At 38.2% G+C, this 19,260-nt stretch overlaps 2 protein-coding genes across 3 annotated transcripts in view; one reads left to right on the plus strand and one right to left on the minus strand.

The window, feature by feature from the left end:
- Window positions 1–10,911, minus strand: part of LOC126475442 (N-alpha-acetyltransferase 60) — a 123,840-nt gene extending 112,929 nt beyond the window's left edge. The window contains exons 1-2 of one of the 2 annotated variants that reach the window (XM_050103305.1): window positions 10,490–10,911; window positions 10,306–10,414 (exon numbers count right to left, since the gene is read on the minus strand). In XM_050103305.1, coding sequence (XP_049959262.1) covers window positions 10,306–10,380 — 75 coding nt within the window. In that variant the 5' untranslated portion in view covers window positions 10,381–10,414; window positions 10,490–10,911. The remainder of the gene's footprint in view (window positions 1–10,305; window positions 10,415–10,489) is intronic. The other variant, XM_050103304.1, reaches the window with a different exon arrangement.
- A 144-nt stretch (window positions 10,912–11,055) lies between these two features.
- On the plus strand, window positions 11,056–17,966 carry LOC126475443 (probable prefoldin subunit 4). Its single transcript, XM_050103306.1, has 4 exons — window positions 11,056–11,212; window positions 11,345–11,449; window positions 17,101–17,217; window positions 17,299–17,966. Exons 1-4 carry the CDS (start codon window positions 11,180–11,182, stop codon window positions 17,449–17,451), a joined length of 408 nt encoding a protein of 135 aa, XP_049959263.1. The 5' UTR covers window positions 11,056–11,179; the 3' UTR covers window positions 17,452–17,966.
- The last annotated feature ends 1,294 nt before the right edge of the window (window positions 17,967–19,260 follow it).

Consider the following 19,260-nt stretch of genomic DNA (forward strand, 5'->3'; position numbering starts at 1 on the left):
GGATTACATTTGTGATGTCATTTACCCAGTGCTGAACACTACCTTAGTGTTTAAGTTCTTCCAGGTGGTTAGACACCATCAGATTTGTTCTGCTGAAAACCCATTTTAATAGCTTTCTTTTAGGGATTTCAGTATCTGGAATGTTTATCTATATCAGCACATGGTCACTGGAATGAGGGTCAGCACTGGCTTCACACTCAAGAATGTTTAAAAGGACATGGGAAAAAGACAGAATGTCAACAGCCACCCCCTCCCCTCCCCCCGCACACACACACAGACACACACGTGCAGGTGCTGACACAGGTATTCGCACGTGCTCCAATGGTCTATTGTGACACTGGTCTTGTTGAAAGTTTCTAGAGAGGTTTGGTACATGAGGTGCTCCCATATAGGATATTACTCATCAGCACTAGTATTTACCTTTCCTCAGCATAAAAAGAGCAAACTCTGTTACACACTCTATGAATATCTGAGATGTTTACATATTTTCATGGAGATGTGTAGAAATGTGCTTCTTGGATGTTGATCCACATTTACCATCATACCTTCACCATACAAGTGGTAGTTATATGACCAGATTTTGGCATTTAAAGCTCTTCCTTTGAAGCAGATGAACTCTGTTCTAGGACACATATGCAATACGTGTGACTTACATACTGCGACAAATTATACGGATGGCACTTGATTTCATGTTCCCAATTTGGTTAATACCTTCTTATTGGACAAATGTAGTACACTGCTGATCTTCCTGTTGATACAAAGGCTAGTGATGCTGAGCCTATAGGCATGTCATGTCTCTGCAATCTTAAAGGCCGAGTTCTTACAGAACACTTTTTTAAAGAAATTACAGATAGTGATCAACTGGAAACAAATAGCAAGGAGACTATTTGATCAATGAATAGTGAATAGCAGTCTGTAAAAAGCTAACATGGTGAGAATTCGTGAAAGAGTGAGAAAGTAAGAAAAAGAGAGAGAGAGAGAGAGAGAGAGAGAGAGAGAGAGAGAGAGAGAGAGAGAGATTGGATGGTTGTTTTGGGGAAGGAGACCAGACAGCGAGGTCATCGGTCTCATCGATTTAGTGAAGGACGGGGAAGGAAGTCGGCCGTGCCCTTTGAAAGGAACCATCCCGGCATTTGCCTGGAGTGGTTTAGGGAAATCACGGAAAACCTAAATCAGGATGGCCGGACGCGGGATTGAACCGTCGTCCTCCCGAATGCGAGTCCAGTGTCTAACCACTGCGCCACAGAGAGACAGAGAGAGAGAGAGAGAGAGAGAGAGAGAGAGAGAGAGAGAGAGAGAGAGCAGCTTTGTAAACCCTCCTGGTGCATAACAAAGTATCTCTATAATAGTCCTAAGCTCCTCCCTTCTCCATGTCTTCGTTAATAATAGTTCCAAAAACAATATTGTTACATCTGTTTCTTTACTAATGGCACAAGAGCTTATGTGAATTAAATTTGCACAATACCATTAGAAGAGGTCAAATTGAGTATTAAAATAGCTATGAGAAATGTTGAAAAGACCTAAGTATTACATTTAAAAAATGAAGCATATTTCAGAAAAGGGTAAAGAAGGTGATTTCATGCAGAATGAGCTCACACAATGACACTGAGCCAATACAACAACATATACAAATTCCTTCGCAGAATGAAAATAATCAAATACTAATGAAGCATCTTGTTGTTGTGTTCTTCAGCCCAGAGACTAGTTTGATGCAACTCTCCATGCTACTGTATCCTGTGCAAGCTTCTTCATCTTGAAGTACCTACTGTGACCTACATCCTTCTGAATCTACTTAGTGTATTCATCTCTTGGTCTCCCTCTACGATTTTTACCCTCTACGCTGCCCTCCAATACTAAATTGGTGATACCTTGATGCCTCAGAATATGTCCTACCAACTGATCCCTTCTTCTAGTCAAGTTCCGACACAAATTCCTCTTCTCCCCAATTCTATTCAGTACCTCCTCTTTAGTTACGTGATTTATCCAGCCAATCTTCAGCATTCTTCTGTAGCACCACATTTGGAAATCCTCTATTCTCTTCTTGTCTAAACTATTTATTGTCCATGTTTCACTTCCATACACGGCTACACTCCACACAAATACTTTCAGGAAAGACGGCCTGACACTTAAATCTATACTCGATGTTAACTAATTTCTCTTCTTCAGAACACTTTCCTTGCCATTGCCAGTCTACATTTTATATCCTCTCTACTTCGACCATCATCAGTTATTTTGCTCCCCAAATAGCAAAACCCATGTACCACTTTACGTGTCTCATTTCCTAACTAATTCCCTCAACATCACCTGATTTAATTCGACTACATTCCATTATCCTCATTTTGCTTTTGTTGATGTTCATCTTATATCCTCCTTTCAATACACTGTCCATCCCGTTCAACTGCTCTTCCAGGTCCAGTGCTGTCTCTGACAGAATTACAATATCACTGGTGAACCTCAAAGTTTTTATTTCTTCTCCATGGATTTTAATTCCTACTCTGAACTTTTCTTTTGTTTCCTTTACTGCTTGCTCAGTATAGAGATTCAATAACATTGGAGATGGGCTACAACCCAGTCTCACTCCCTTTCCAACTACTGCTTCCCTTTCATGCCCCTTGACTCTTATAACTGCCATCTGGTTTCTGTACAAATTGTAAATAGCCTTTCGCTCCCTGTATTTTACACCTGCCACCTCAGAATTTGAGAGAGAGTATTCCAGTCAACATTGTCAAAACCTTTCTCTAAGTCTACAAATGCTAGAAACATAAGTTTGCCTTTGCTTAATCTTACTTCTAAGATAAGTTGTAGTGTCAGTATTGCCTCACGTGTTCCAACATTTCAACAGAATCCAAACTGATCTTCCACAAGGTCGGGGTCTACCAGTTTTTCCATTTGTCTGTAAAGAATTTGCATTAGCATTTTTCAGCATCTTATAATAAGACAGCTCCAAAACTGCACTTAATATTAACACTGTACTTTGGCGCTAAAATGAAATGACTGTATGGCACTGACCCTATGTGGGGAAGTCTGGTCGCTGAGCTGCAAGTCTTTTCAGTTGACGCCACATTGGGTGACTTGTGTGTCGATGATGATGAGGACAACAAAACACACACCAAGTGGAGAAAATCTCCGACCTGGCTGGGAACTGAATCCGGGCCTGTTGTCAGAAGCACTGACCACTCCACTACAGAGTGGACTGAGCTCAAGGTAAAAGTGCACTTGCGGTGTCAGCGGTTTTTCTGTTGCATGCTACAGATGGTAACTGTCAGTGTGATGAATGATGGGAAGTGAATATGACAAATCATCATCAGACAAGATGGCAAAACAAATCAGAAAATAGTGTTTCACAAATGTCATCATGATGTCAAGTGTATGACATTACGTGAACGCATAATGGAATGTATTGTGTGAAATGGTGTCATATATAACAGATTATTTCATAAATTAAAACTGTACAGTTAGGACACTGCCTAACCATAACCTCAGAGATCAGGACATTGTGAAGATAGGACTAACAGGGGATACTGAATGTATACAGAGAAAGGCAGCATGAATGGTCACAGGTTTGTTTAACCTATGGGAGAGTGTTACAGAGATACTGAAGGAACTGAAATGGCAGATTCCTGAAGACAGATATAAACTATCCCGAGAAATTCTATTAACGAAGTATCAAGAACGGGTTTTAAATGATTACTCAATGGATATACTACAACCCCATATGTATCACTCACAGAGGAATCATGAGGATAAGGTAAGGATAATTACTGCATGACTCAGAGGCATTCAAACAATCATTCATCCATGCTCCATATGTGAATGGAACAGGATGAAACCCTAATAGCTGATACAATGGGATATACTCTCTGCCATACACCTCACAGTGGTTTGCAGAGTACAGATGTAGAGGTAGATAATCCATAATAGCCAGATCAACAATCATTAATCTCGTAGTATCCATGTGTTGTTGTTGTTCTGGTCTTCAGTCCTGAGACTGGCTTGATGCAGCTCTCCATGCTACTCTATCCTGTGCAAGCTTTTTCATCTCCCAGTACCTACTGCAACCTACATCCTTCTGAATCTGCTTAGTGTATTCATCTCTTGGTCTCCCTCTACGATTTTTACCCTCCACGCTGCCCTCCAATACTAAATTGGTGATACCTTGATGCCTCAGAACATGTCCTACCAACCAGTCCCTTCTTCTGGTCAAGTTGTGCCACAAATTTCTCTTCTCCCCAATCCTATTCAATACTTCCTCATTAGTTATGTGATCTACCCATCTAATCTTCAGCATTCTTCTGTAGCACCACATTTCGAAAGCTTCTATTCTCTTCTTGTCCAAACTATTTATCGTCCATGTTTCACTTCCATACATGGCTACACTCCATACAAATACTTTCAGAAATGACTTCCTGACACTTAAATCAATACTGGATGTTAACAAATTTCTCTTCTTCAGAAACGCTTTCCTTGCCATTGCCAGCCTACATTTTATATCCTCTCTACTTCGACCATCATCAGTTATTTCGCTCCCCAAACAGCAAAACTCCTTTACTACTTTAAGTGCCTCATTTCCTAATCTAATTCCCTCAGCATCGCCCGACTTAATTCGACTACATTCCATTATCCTTGTTTTGCTTTTGTTGATGTTCATCTTATATCCTCCTTTCAAGACACTGTCCATTCCATTCAACTGCTCTTCCAAGTCCTTTGCTGTCTCTGACAGAATTACAATGTCATCGGCGAACCTCAAAGTTTTTATTTCTTCTCCATGAATTTTAATACCTACTCCGAATTTATCTTTTGCTTCCTTTACTGCTTGCTCAATATACAGATTGAACAACATCAGGGAGAGGCTACAACCCTGTCTTACTCCCTTCCCAACCACTGCTTCCCTTTCATGTCCCTCGACTCTTATAACTGCCATCTGGTTTCTGTATAAATTGTAAATAGCCTTTCGCTCCCTGTATTTTACCCCTGCCACCTTTAGAATTTGAAAGACAGTATTCCAGTCAACATTGTCAAAAGCTTTCTCTAAGTCTACAAATGCTAGAAACGTAGGTTTGCCTTTTCTTAATCTTTCTTCTAAGATAAGTCGTAAGATCAGTATTGCCTCACGTGTTCCAGTGTTTCTACGGAATCCAAACTGATCTTCCCCGAGGTTGGCTTCTACTAGTTTTTCCATTCATCTGTAAAGAATTCGTGTTGGTATTTTGCAGCTGTGACTTATTAAACTGATAGTTCGGTAATTTTCACATGTGTCAACACCTGCCTTCTTTGGGATTGCAATTATTATATTCTTCTTGAAGTCTGAGGGTATTTCACCTGTTTCATACATCTTGCTCACCAGATGGTAGAGTTTCGTCAGGACTGGCTCTCCCAAGGCCGTCAGTAGTTCCAATGGAATGTTGTCTACTCCGGGGGCCTTGTTTCGACTCAGGTCTTTCAGTGCTGTCAAACTCTTCACGCAGTATCATATCTCCCATTTCATCTTCATCTACATCCTCTTCCATTTCCATAATATTGTCCTCAAGTACATCGCCCTTGTATAGACCCTCTATATACTCCTTCCACCTTTCTGCTTTCCCTTCTTTGCTTAGAACTGGGTTTCCATCTGAGCTCTTGATATTCATACAAGTCGTTCTCTTATCTCCAAAGGTCTCTTTAATTTTCCTGTAGGCAGTATCTATCTTACCCCTAGTGAGATAGGCCTCTACATCCTTACATTTGTCCTCTAGCCATCCCTGCTTAGCCATTTTGCACTTCCTGTCGATCTCATTTTTGAGACGTTTGTATTCCTTTTTGCCTGCTTCATTTACTGCATCTTTATATTTTCTCCTTTCATCAATTAAATTCAATATTTGTTCTGTTACCCAACGATTTCTACTCGTCCTCGTCTTTTTACCTACTTGATCCTCTGCTGCCTTCGCTACTTCATCCCTCAAAGCTACCCATTCTTCTTCTACTGTATTTCTTTCCCCCATTCCTGTCAATTGTTCCCTAATGCTCTCCCTGAAACTCTGTACAACCTCTGGTTCTTTCAGTTTATCCAGGTCCCATCTCCTTAAATTCCCACCTTTTTGCAGTTTCTTCAGTTTTAATCTACAGGTCATAGCCAATAGATTGTGGTCAGAGTCCACATCTGCCCTGGAAATGTCTTACAATTTAAAACCTGGTTCCTAAATCTCTGTCTTACCATTATATAATCTATCTGATACCTTTTAGTATCTCCAGGGTTCTTCCATGTATACAACCTTCTTTCATGATTCTTAAACCAAGTGTTAGTTATGATTATGTTGTGCTCTGTGCAAAATTCTACCAGGCGGCTTCCTCTTTCATTTCTTAGCCCCAATCCATATTCACCTACTATGTTTCCTTCTCTCCCTTTTCCTACACTCGAATTCCAGTCACCCATGACTATTAAATTTTCGTCTCCCTTCACAATCTGAATAATTTCTTTTATTCATCATACATTTCTTCAATTTCTTCGTCATCTGCAGAGCTAGTTGGCATATAAACTTGTACTACTGTAGTAGGTGTGGGCTTCGTATCTATCTTGGCCACAATAATGCGTTCACTATGCTGTTTGTAGTAGCTTACCCGCATTCCTATTTTCCTATTCATTATTAAACCTACTCCTGCATTATCCCTATTTGATTTTGTGTTTATAACCCTGTAGTCACCTCACCAGAAGTCTTGTTCCTCCTGCCACCGAACTTCACTAATTCCCACTATATCTAACTTCAACCTATCCATGTCAAAAACAAATATAGTCCATTCATATCTTCTGCCAAAACAAGTCATTAGATTCAGCAATTCTCATTAGCTACTATATGCTATCACCCCATTAGCTGTAGCCAACACAAACAAGCTGCCAACAGTAACATGCAGTGGAAGAACGGCTGACACCATATGCGCACTTTAGCCTGTACTTGGTGTTAATATCTCATCTCATGTATCGCCTACAAATAAACAACACCAACTGCTCTTTGACAGATACCATCCCTTCACAAGAAATGCTCCCTTCCCCACAGTCCAGAAGTCCGTGACAAACACATCTGCTTCCCCAATGAGTCCCTCCTCATCACCTACACTAAATACTTTATACAGATTTTAATCTCCCAAAATCTCCTCACAGATCTTACCCACATACAAATCTCCTGGCAGTATCTTTCTCTAAAATTCTCTGATTAATAAAGTCTCAGTTCCAAATAACTTTTAAGTGTCTCCAGAACTATCCACAACTCAAATGCTTCGACATATTACTCAACCAAGGCTACGATTTTCTCTAATCAGGCTTCAAAATGAGATCCTCTCACTGAAATATCCTCTCCAAGCCACCCACTATAGCCTTCAGCCACACTCCTAACCTCTGTAACATACATTTTAACCATATGACATTCCAGTCCACTACCCAACCCGAAGGGTTCTATCCTACAGTCTCTCACATTGTAAAACCTGTCCCATGCACCCACCATCCATGACCACTTTCTCCAGCATTACCACTGGTACATTGTGCAATATGAAAGGCAGAACATGTGAACCTATGCATGTTGTTTACTAATTTACATGTGTTCACTGCACAGTATTTTAAATAGGAAAGATCACTACTAAACTGATTGAGTGCAGAGTGAACAAAGAATTGTCCATTTTAGGGACATTCAGTATGCCGTCACTGGGCATGCTCTGCAACACTATTACAGGGACTTGAGTGCTTACAATGTTACATGGGCTATTTGGTTCCTGCAGCCAATACTAGGCTCACTGAACCTCAGAGATAATAACTTGGTCTCTAACATGTCCTTGACATAACCTCTGTTAACATACAATCTCATAACTCCTCCTATTATTATTACATATTTTATTTCTTTATTCAGTTACTTTCTTTACTTCTTTTATATCTTCATTTCCCTCTCCCATTGCTTCCCAAATCATCTTTTCAGTTTTTAAATGAACTACTCATTTCACTTCTCAGTTCTGTTCCTTTATTCCTTGCTCTGTTGTTATACCATCGGTGAACTGAAACTCTGTTTTTGCTGAATGTCATATTAGCAAACCACTGACTTGGCACGAGATGTTTGAAGTGATCACTGCCTCAAGTAGAAACTCTGGATAACAGTCATTTAATGCTGGCCCCTATTTTGACTGGAACAGAGATGGGAATCTTCCTACACGTCGGTCTGGAGGCCTGAATATGATGTAATATATTGCTGAAACTGGTAGTCCAATAAAATGATAATTTGGAAATTGAGATGGCTGAAAGTTGTTTGATTTGACATTCTGTACTGACAGCCGAGGTCTTAAAACCACCTGTGAAGCAATGGACAAATGGCTCTGAGCACTATAGGACTTAACATCTATGGTCATCAGTCCCCTAGAACTTAGAACTACTTAAACCTAACTAACCTAAGGACAGCACACAACACCCAGTCATCACGAGGCAGAGAAAATCCCTGACCCCGCCGGGAATCGAACCCAGGCAAGCAATGGACATATAGAGACTTTGTTTTCGCTTGTCTGCCTGTTCTCACAACAGAGTTCCTCTCATTCTGGGATCTGAGTTACCTGCCCTTTTATGTTCCCAGCCTATTCCTCTTTGCTGCCTAAGGAAGGAACCAATAGTTCTGATACATAAGAATAGTTTTTCCACTTTGATGTGTGTCTACTGGCAGTACTGGACTTTGGTATACTGAAGGAAAGTACTAGCCAGCTACTACGTCTCTTTGTAATTTTATAGTTTTCTCAAGTGAATTTTCCTTATATACTTAATAAACATAGCCTATTCATTTTCTTGATACAATATTAGTGCAAACTGGTATGTAGAAGTTTTGGTGCAATACAGGAAAAAATATGTTTAAAAATATGGTTGCTGATGGCAGAATATCTACTGAAGGAATGTGGTGACAGATACCAATAAAAGTGACACTAGCATTCTGGCGAGCCTTTTCTTTAGGCCTATAAATATAGGCCTACACAAAAATAAATACAAATTTAGAAAATTGTAATATACTATGAATGACATGAGGAGCCATTTGCGTCAGTTAGTGTAAAGTAATATTCAGAAACTACTCTACTGGATTAAACATATCAAATACACAAAAAGCAGATAGTTTGTCTGGAACCCAAACATTACTCTGCTCAATAAAAAAAGGACAAAAGCATAAAAATATAAATTAAGTTGCAGGAAAAAAAAATCTGGATTTATCAACACATGTATAGTTTATGCAAAGCATTCTTTTTTTAAAAAAATAAAATAAAATAAAATAAAATATGGAGACTGAATCTTTGAGTTTAAATTTGCTTGTCCAACAGAACGGTTTCCATTTCATTCGGAAAGGGGGTGTTTTCCTTCTGTCACAAATATTATTAGTTTTTATTTCTGACTTTTAACTGGAACGAACAAGATTGGGTAAATAATCTTATATGTGAAACTTTCATATAATGAGTTCCAAATATTTTACCTTAGAGAGACACCTAATACAGTCACTGCTCACAGAAATATATTACAGTATTTTATGAATGGTTGGCAATATGCTGTTCATCTCACTTGAAAAAAAATAGTGTTTACTGTGAATTAACCTAAAGTATAAATAATGTATACTACACATGCAAACAAAGTCGACACTCAGCGCTGTGGCTGAAGGGAGCGACTGTAAAGGCATTTACCGTTTACAGTCGCTCCCATCAGTCACCGAGCTGAGTGTCAACTTTGTGCGAATATTATTACTAAGCATCATCAGCAAATTACAGGAACATGAAACATATGTTTCATACTGCCACTGATGGAAACTTTTTAGTAAAACATGTTGTGTCTCTCTCAGGACATTCTTTTTCAGAATAATGCATATGAAACAAGAGAAACCTCAAATGGAGTGGCATTGTTAACAATAATATGCACTGTTATAGAGGCTGAAACTATACAACAATCATTCCTTAATACACTATTACCTTCCTATGTGGTTATATTATTGGAACATAGATCACAATTATTTTATTATTAGTTATTAACTGTGTCAAATTGTTTTCTTAGTTCTAGACTTCAACAAAAGCTGCAAGAAATACGATTTGATGCTTATCCATGTGGTATTATTCAAAGCAATACAAAAAAAGCAAAATTACAGTATAACTTTTTCAGTGTTAGTTTTTTGGTTTATATTCATCACCAGGTAACAAAAATATGATATTTCATCCAGGACTTTACATTGTGTGACATTAAAAATAAATCATTCGAGGGGCAACACTTGTGCCTGGGTACACACTCAACACCAGACTGTCACTAAACAAATGTATGTACATATGCATAATACAAACCTCATCAAGATCTGTGGGACACAGAAACCGTAGTTGAAGATTTGTTAAACTGCAAAGGGGTACCGGTTTAGTCATGCAGGATTTTTGATTTAACGGATACCCAGCATACCTTGAACAAAATTTTAATCACATCAGAAAATATTTTCTCGAAACAAAATGAAGATTTTTTGAGATATCTGCGTACCTTAAACTGTCTTACCACTTAATTCCGGCCATGAACGGCCCATTTATCAGCTATGCATATTTTATTTTGCACATAGTTTTCTTTTTAAACTGCTCTGCGACTGCCGATTCCAATTTTATCACATTTAGAACGCACTAAGTATCGCAGCAACACATATTAACCTTAAATGTCATCATCTTCGAATTCCGAGAAACATTTCTATCACTTCCTAAATGTCTAAAATTATTATCAACGTTTTCACGAACTGTCAAGGCCAACTCCAAACCAATGGTACAATTTTTATCAACAGTTTAATACTGATGATGTGACATAAATACAAACTGTATACAAACATTCAAGACACTATTCTACGGTATCAAAGATAAGATAAACATCGAAAACCTGCAAGTGCGACAGTAGTAAATGATTTGAGATACCATTAATAAATTGATTCGAATTTAAAGAAGTTTGTCTTTAACTAAAGAAGTCTGTCATAAACTAATAAATATGGCCCATCTCAGTATCACCCATTGAAGAACCCAGGTAAAACGATATTTCCGTTGCCTAATAAGGCTTTGGTTCTTTCTGGTGCGAAGGGGAAATATGACATCTTCTCTTTATGAACATCTTTGTTCTGTGGCACATAATCCGTGGTTGAGGCGGTAGTGGTAGTGTTTACGATTTAATTGAAGTCCGTATTAATCGTGGGAAATGGCAAGCTCGAATTCGGCTACTTTTCAGCCGGTACGTGCGTTTGATAGATGACAAAATACTTTCTTTTTACTGTTTGTCCTTTCTTAAGTAAGTTCAATGTCGTATTTAGTAGTGTGACATGAAACAGTTTAATAACAGTTCCATATATTACCTTCGTTCTAGGATTCAGACGTTCACATCTCGTATGACGACCAGCAAAAGATAAATGAATTTGCAAGACATAATGCAAGGCTCGAAGATTATAAGGATGAACTAAAATCAAAGCAGGTGGGTCATATAGCATTCATACAGTATTATGCTAAAAATAATTTAGATAATTTTCCCTCAAGCTCCATGTAAATGACGCACACTTTCCTGTACCAATCTTTGGGTTTTAGAAAATGTATACTTAATGTTACAGTCACCCAAGAACCGATCCTACACAGTTCCTATGGTTGATTATATTACACTGAGAAAGTTACAAATTTTTACGCTTTTCATCAAAAATTGATATTAGAAGTTATGTGGATGCAGTTCTCTCCAGCTTAACAAGTTTATCATTTCACTTATCACCCACTGCCGAATCCAGACAAAACAATATCTGCTTTTGTTTATGAGGTTTGTAGTAGTTTGACCCAGTCATGAAACTTTGCTTCGAGTAGTTATAGAGGAGCAATGATTTGCTTGCTCTTGTTCCAAAATTGGAGCTGGGCGCGCCGCGGTTTTTTACACCCAGATGGGCTATACAGTTCTTAGTTATTCAACAGTTTCAGTAATTTCAATAATATATTGGGAACGTAAAATTTAAGTTACAAGGATAGTTGGCCTATTTTCAGAATACAGAAGTGTGTTATAAGAATTATAACTGGTGTTAATTCAAGAACATCCTGCAAATACCTTTTCAAAACGTGCACATTTTGACTACTACCCCACAATACAAATATCCAGTAATGTCGTTAGTCATTGCCAATACTTCTCTATTCATAAAAATAGTTAAAAGCAACACTAGGATCAAAAATAATGTCCACAAAGACCTCAGTTTGTTAACATTAGCATAGAAAGGAGTTAGATACATATTGTTCTTGTCATCTTCAGTATGAAGACTGGTTTGATGCAGCTCTGCATGCTATCAAGATTGTTATTGTCCATTGATTATATGAGATCAAATAACCTTCGTTTAAGATGCATATAATAAAAAATTTGTGGCACTGTATACAATTGATATACAAGCAATTTGGAAATACCATAAATATTGAGGCAGTGATTGTGTGTGTGTGTGTGTGTGTGTGTGTGTGTGTGTGTAGTTCAGAAGGCCTTCTGGCTGAAAGCTACTTGTTTAGTAGTCTCTTGTTGTGCTTGTCTGTGACTCATTATTTCCATTCCGTGTCCTGTCTGTGAAGGCCTTTGCCCAGCATACTGGGCAAGGGAGCTCTCTCTGCAGATATGCCATCTGTGGTTGACCAGCTGTATGGGAGGGATTTTTTAGTGCAGAAGGGATGGCAGCTGTTGGAATGCAGGTATTGTGTGTGGTTGGTGGGTTTAATATGGACAGTGATGTAGATGGAGCAGAGAGGAGGTGGTAAACATCCAGGAAGGCAGCACACTGAGTTGAGGAAGACCAGGTGGTGAATTGGATGGAAGAGAAGATAAGGTTGTGAAGGAATGAGGATAGGGTGCATAAAGATAGGGCAGGGGTCTATTGTGGCAGGGATGGTGTTGGGACAAATATGGGAAATGACGTAGGAAGTGAGCAAATGAAGGTGTTAGTTAATTGTGAGCTGGTTAACAGAAAAAGATGCACAAATGTGTACAAATATTCAAAATAAAAACAAATACGCAAAACTGCGCTATCGTTTTGACTTGATACACTTCGAATGCTGTTGTCCTTATCACATGACGAGGTGGCCTGTGACCTTAAGTAAATATGTGAATCAGGCCTATGGATCATCAAAGGTTTTCAACCTGGTTTAAACTAACAAGAAAGACGTGCAAATGTTTGAATACTGCAAGGGAATTATACCTGCTGCTTGCCCCAAAGGAGTATATAAAATCCATTGGACATGCTGTCAGGTGTATATAGGGAGTACAAAAAGAAGCATTAACACCTGACTAAAGAAACACAAAAGCAGTTTGATCTGGGAAGCAGGGATAAATTGGCATTTAGGGATTTTCCTCAGACCAGAAAACCACATTCCGCCTGTGTGTGCTGCGATATATTGCACATTGATTAGAAAAAACCCTCTCGAACAAGACAGGGCATTTGGAAATTGTGCAACAAAGCACAACAGGCTGGAACTTGCTAGTCCATGCCGCATTCGGATGATTCATTCACAAACATCAATGTAATTCCTTTCTTTTTCAAATCTGTTTGTGTGGTCATGCATTGACGATCACATTACTTGAAGTTCAGCTACTCTTTTACAAATGAATTGCAATTGTACAAAGTCAGAAGGGGTACTTGGACACCATATAGAATTTGCTTATCAACACAAGTGTCGTTGTTGTTGGAGCCTTCAGTATGGATTTGGATTGCTTCGGGGTTCTCTCTTAAAGACCTGTGTGAAAATTTTATCATTTATTTGTGTGTTGTACCTAAAAGGTGGATGCCATTGTGTGGAATAGTTTTTATAGGTGTTACATCAAAACGTTTGAGGCAGGGTTGCCTTTCAGTTTCCATGGAATACCAGTTATTATCCAATTACATTGTTACTAATGGAGATGCATCCATTTAAGTATTTTATTGTTAAATTTGAAGCAACTGGTTTGATGTTGGTTCCACTTAAAATCTTTAAAAAGACGTTAGCACAGAGGTTGTTCCATTTGAAGTTAATTGCAGGGTATTTCAACCAACATTGTGTTTGTTGTAGAGGAGTGTATGGTTTCATCATTCTCTCCTTTGAAAGTCATTAAAGCTTTGAAAGTCATTCACATTTGTGAAGTACAGCAGTTCCACTTCTGATGTATTTTCTTCTTTACATTTTACACATCTCCACTCAACAAAGACCGAACTTCAGTATCGGATTCGGTGGTGCACAGTGGATTTGTGGGACTGATAGTTTCTTGTCATTTAATTTAGTTTCCCCTACACCGTTTTCTGCATCATAGTGGATGGGGGAACAGTGACCAATTTCTGGAACTGGTGTAGAGAGCTTTGGAACACTTACATATGATTTTTCTGGTAATTGCAGAACACACTTATAGGTAAAGGTATGCAGGATGCCTTCCTGAGAATTTAACTCGCATTCCTGTCTGTGAATATGGTCCACTGTTTCCCTGAGCTGGACATATACATTTGCTACATGTGGATTAGCCTTTACATGTCAAGGTGGTATGCTCGTGTACTATACTCTCAGTTGGTTATGTAAGGCTGGATCTTATGTCACAAATTGTTCATTTCCATGACTGATTTCTCAACTATTTTTGCACCTCTTTACAGTCAATATACTTTCTTTTTTTACAAGTCATTCTGTATTACTGGAAAGGACATTTTGTAGCTCGGCTTTGCTGGGTTAGTCCACTTTTGACTGGACTCAATGAGAGGTACTGGTATTTACTAGCAGAGTGTTACTACACAATCTTTTCATCCACGTCTGATGTAATTCTTGAAGGTCTCTTTCTATGAACATGAAGGCATCCTGTTTGAAACTAGATAGATGCTATGGTTTATCATAAGTGCTGTCTGATTTGGTGTTGATACCTGCTACTGATTCACCCATCCCATTGAGAATGTTAGAATTCCTATGAAATTTCGCTTCAACATGGTTTTGAAACTGAATAGATTTTGTGGTTTACCAGAAGTGCTCTTGTTTCATTAGGTGTTCGTAGCTGCCAGTGATACATCCATTCAATTGGGAATTTTTAATTCCTGTGGAATGTATCTGTCATGAAATCATGTTTCCTCCAAAAGGAAGTTCATGTCACAGTAAGTTAATACATGTGGTTTGCCAAGCCTCTATCCAATCATTGTTGACCAAGACGCCTGGCAGGAGAATACTTTATCATCCAGAGATCCTTGTCAGAAAATTTCATAGATTTACCGGAATTGTGATCATCTTAAGTACTTTCATTGCATTTCCACCAAATACTAACATTTCTGTAAATTGACCTGGTCATATGTAATTGTTGTAAAATCTATCTGGCTTGTGGGCCACTGCAATCTTGCCCCCCCCCCCCCCCCCCCACACACACACACACACATATTTGAACTTCTGTATCTCTCCTCGGTCTTGTGATACAAAACTCATATACGATGAACTCGTATGATGGTGGGTGAAGCATGCCATTACATAAGTAACCTGATGTTCCACATAGTTCAGTCATTGGAGGCCTAGAGGTTTTTGACCACCTGATGTTGCACCAGGCCACAGCATACGTACTTTGTTGTGATAATGCTAGTTAAGAGCTTCCAGTGCATGCAAATCTCTTGAAGCCAACCAGATTATGGTGCAAACCTTTTTATAGTGCATAGTGTCTGTAAAGAAGTTAAAAAAAGCAACATTTTGAATTCTAATGGTAAAATTTAGCTTAGGCCTAGTTAAAACAATGACATTGTTGAAGTTATTCGTGAATCAAGTGCATATGCAGTATTATTTGTACTTCTTGTATATTTTTATGATTTTTTTTAAAGAGTAGACGATTACAATGCCAGCCAAAGATCCCTCCCCCTCCCCCCCCCCCCCCCCAAAGTGTTAAACTAGAATGCAAAAGAAAGTAGTTTTTGATTCTGCAGCATATGGCTCTATTACATTGGATGCTGAAGGTTCCTGGAGAACAACAAAAACAACCGTCTCAAAACTAGTGTAAGAAGAAAAAAAACACCAGCGAAAATTTCTGCTGTATCATTTCTGAACTCTAATGTGATCTGGATGTTGGGGGGGGGGGGGGGGGGGGGGGGGGCTCATTAAATGTATTTTGCTTTTTCACACACTGTACTCATTTAATCCATTGTCATGTAAACCAGTGCTGTGAGACGTAGTAAAAATTGATAAATTAAATGTTTTATCAGCCAAAAATCTTTAAGTACTTGCAGTTTCCAAATGGAAGTGCCTCAACCAGTGCAGACTCATTTGAACAAAGTTGGCATATTTTGCTTAGATCTGCCACTGCTGATGATAAAAATAGTGAATGTACAAGTTGCTGATGGTAACACATGAAAGGGCATCTGCTTCTCACTTAAAGCAAAATACGTTTTTAGATACTTTGTGTTTGAAGTGATACGTTGTGTACCAGTTCCGGCATGTTATCACTCATTGTACCAGACACACATATTACAAATGTGACAATGTATAACTAGCAACAGTACAAGAAATATTAAGTTTTCAGGAGATAGGGTGGACTTTTTGGCACTAAATGTATGTGTTTTAACAGCAGAGATGCTTTCAGTGTAACAGATGATGGGTGTTAGGTATTGTTGCAACTGATTCAGTTTCCTGCAGGATATACATAGTAAAAATACCTCAACAATGTAATATTAATAAGTTAATCACTATTTTCAGTTACCATTTGCTGGAATGGAACCACAAGGATATTGTAAAATTTGTAGAGTGTGTGTGTGTGTGTGTGTGTGTGTGTGTGTGTGTGTGTGTGTGTGTGAAGAAATGGACATTTGGAGTCGTTCAGTGGAGTTAGTTCTCCGTCTAGATGATGTAGAGATTACTGAGTAATGCAAACATAAACAATACTGCTGTAAAACGGTAGGCCTATGAAAGGCAAAGGTCCCGAGTTCGTCTCAGTCTGGCACACAGTTTTAATCTGCCAGAAAGTTTCATATCAGTGCACACTCCGCTGCAGAGTAAAAATCTCATTCTGGAATACTGCTGTAAATTGGGAATGTTTTTGGTAAAGATATTTTTCTGTAAAATTCTGTGAAGTTTCATTTGTTCATTAAATTTCTGTGTACTGTCAAGTTAATAGCATGCGAATTTACGTTTTTGTTACAGAACCAGCTGAAGAATTTGGAGGAGGCATGTGATGAATTGACGCTAATGGACCAAACAGAATTTGTTCCGTATTTTATGGGTGAAGTTTTCATCAATCAAGATATTGAACAAACAGAGGTACTTAGAATAATATAAGCTATATTTTATACTTTTTGAATTATTATTATTTGAATTTATTTATATTACAATGATTTCCAGAAAATGTTGGAGGAAGCCAAAAACAAGATATTATCAGAAACAAAGGATTTGGAGGATAAATGCAGTAATATAAAAAACCAAATGAGTGAACTGAAAACTTACCTTTATGCTAAATTTGGAAATCACATAAACCTTGAGGCAGATGATGACTGAGCCATTCCCTGTGAGAGATTGTTTGTACTTACATTTTCTTGTTTTACACTGTCATACGTGGAGATATTTGTTTCAAAAGAACACTGTGCTTCATTTTTTGTAGTCCCTGTGTGAACTGCAATGTATGATTAAACAAAAGAATTACCTCTCACATTATGAATACTGTTTCACTTTATTTTAATATGTGCTATATTTGAATTTTTCATCTGAGAGGAGTGATGTCCATGATACCTTCCAAATGGGCTTCACATATATACTCTTATTTTTAGAAAAATATGTGCTAGAATAATAAGTGCTTAATAGTGTTACATTTGTCATACCTGTGCCTGTTATGCTAAATAATTTTGATTTGCAAAGAATTGTTATTCTATGTTAGAAAATTCATTTGTTTGATACTGTTGATTTAACCACCTGTGTAAATAGCTGACTTATACTTGGAACACTCTGCAATATTAATTACATTTCTGCATCCTTTTCTGTAACCTTAAAAAAATAAACTTGAAAGTTAGTTTGAATGCCACAGTGTTGTACTAGACATTGTTCTCCCCCCTGTGTGTGTGTGTGTGTGTGTGTGTGTGTGTGTGTGAGAGAGAGAGAGAGAGAGAGAGAGAGAGAGAGAGAATCGCCACATTTCATGGGTTAAGTTGATAAAGTTGATGCTTCACTAACTTCCGCATCTATGTATATTTTTTGCAAACCACTGTGAAGTGCATGGCAGAGGTTATGTAGCTTGGTACCACAATAGGATTTCTTACAATTCCAGCCACACATGGAGTGCAGGAAGAATAACTGCTGAAATCTATCAGTGCGTCTTTTCTGTACAATCCCTACAGGACCAATATGTAGAGGGCTGAAGAATATCACTGTATTCTTCACTTAATACTAGTTTCTTGAAACTTTGTAAGTAGGCTTTTATGGGTAATTGGCATCAATCTCCAATTGTAAGCATTCTCTTTGCACATTTATTACATTTACCCAGTACAGCCTACCCAATATCCAAAGTCTGCTACCTGCTTTAACTACGACTGAGCCTATGTGATAATTCCATTACATATCCCTGAACACTGTTATACCCGGATAGATGTAAAATTGGCTGATTGCAGCTGTGACTCATTGATACTGTAGTTATAGGATACAGCATTATTGTGTTTTGTGAAATGTAAAATTTTATATATCTGAACATTTAAGATCTGTTGTCAATCTGTGCACAACTTTGAAATCTTGTCAGTGTAACTGGGTATGTTTGGAGCTTTTCTTTGTTATAGGCAATTTATGATATGTAAAAATCTGAAGCTACTATTAATATTGTCAGTGAGGTCATGAATATACAATGTAAGCAACAAGGGTTCAAACACATTTCCCTATGGCATGCCTGAAGCCACTTATATTTGTCAATGATTACTGTCCATCCAAGTTAACATGCTGCATCCTCCCTACCAAGAAATACTGAATTATCTTGATCTGGGGCTGTTTCTGAATGGTACTGACCAGATACACCACCATTAGCTTCCACATAAGGGAGGGGCAGTTACAGGACTCGATATGTCCAACTCCCTGCTCTCAGTGATTAGAAGATGGCAAGGGGATGCTGTTTCGACCTATGGTGGTGGTTATCTTGGCAATATGGTCAGTCATTATCTGATCATTGTCTACAGGTGCTATTTAAGTTGACATGTTTTCCAGAAATCTTCCTGATGCTTAATAATCCTTTCGTGAGCTAATGGAATGGTTATGGAATTAGTGAACCCTATATTATACCACTAACCCTTCTCTAAAAGTAAAAGTAGTTTTTGCCCTTATAACCCAAAA

Source organism: Schistocerca serialis, chromosome 4, assembly GCF_023864345.2.
Source record: "Schistocerca serialis cubense isolate TAMUIC-IGC-003099 chromosome 4, iqSchSeri2.2, whole genome shotgun sequence".
NCBI classification, from domain to species: Eukaryota; Metazoa; Arthropoda; class Insecta; order Orthoptera; family Acrididae; genus Schistocerca; species Schistocerca serialis.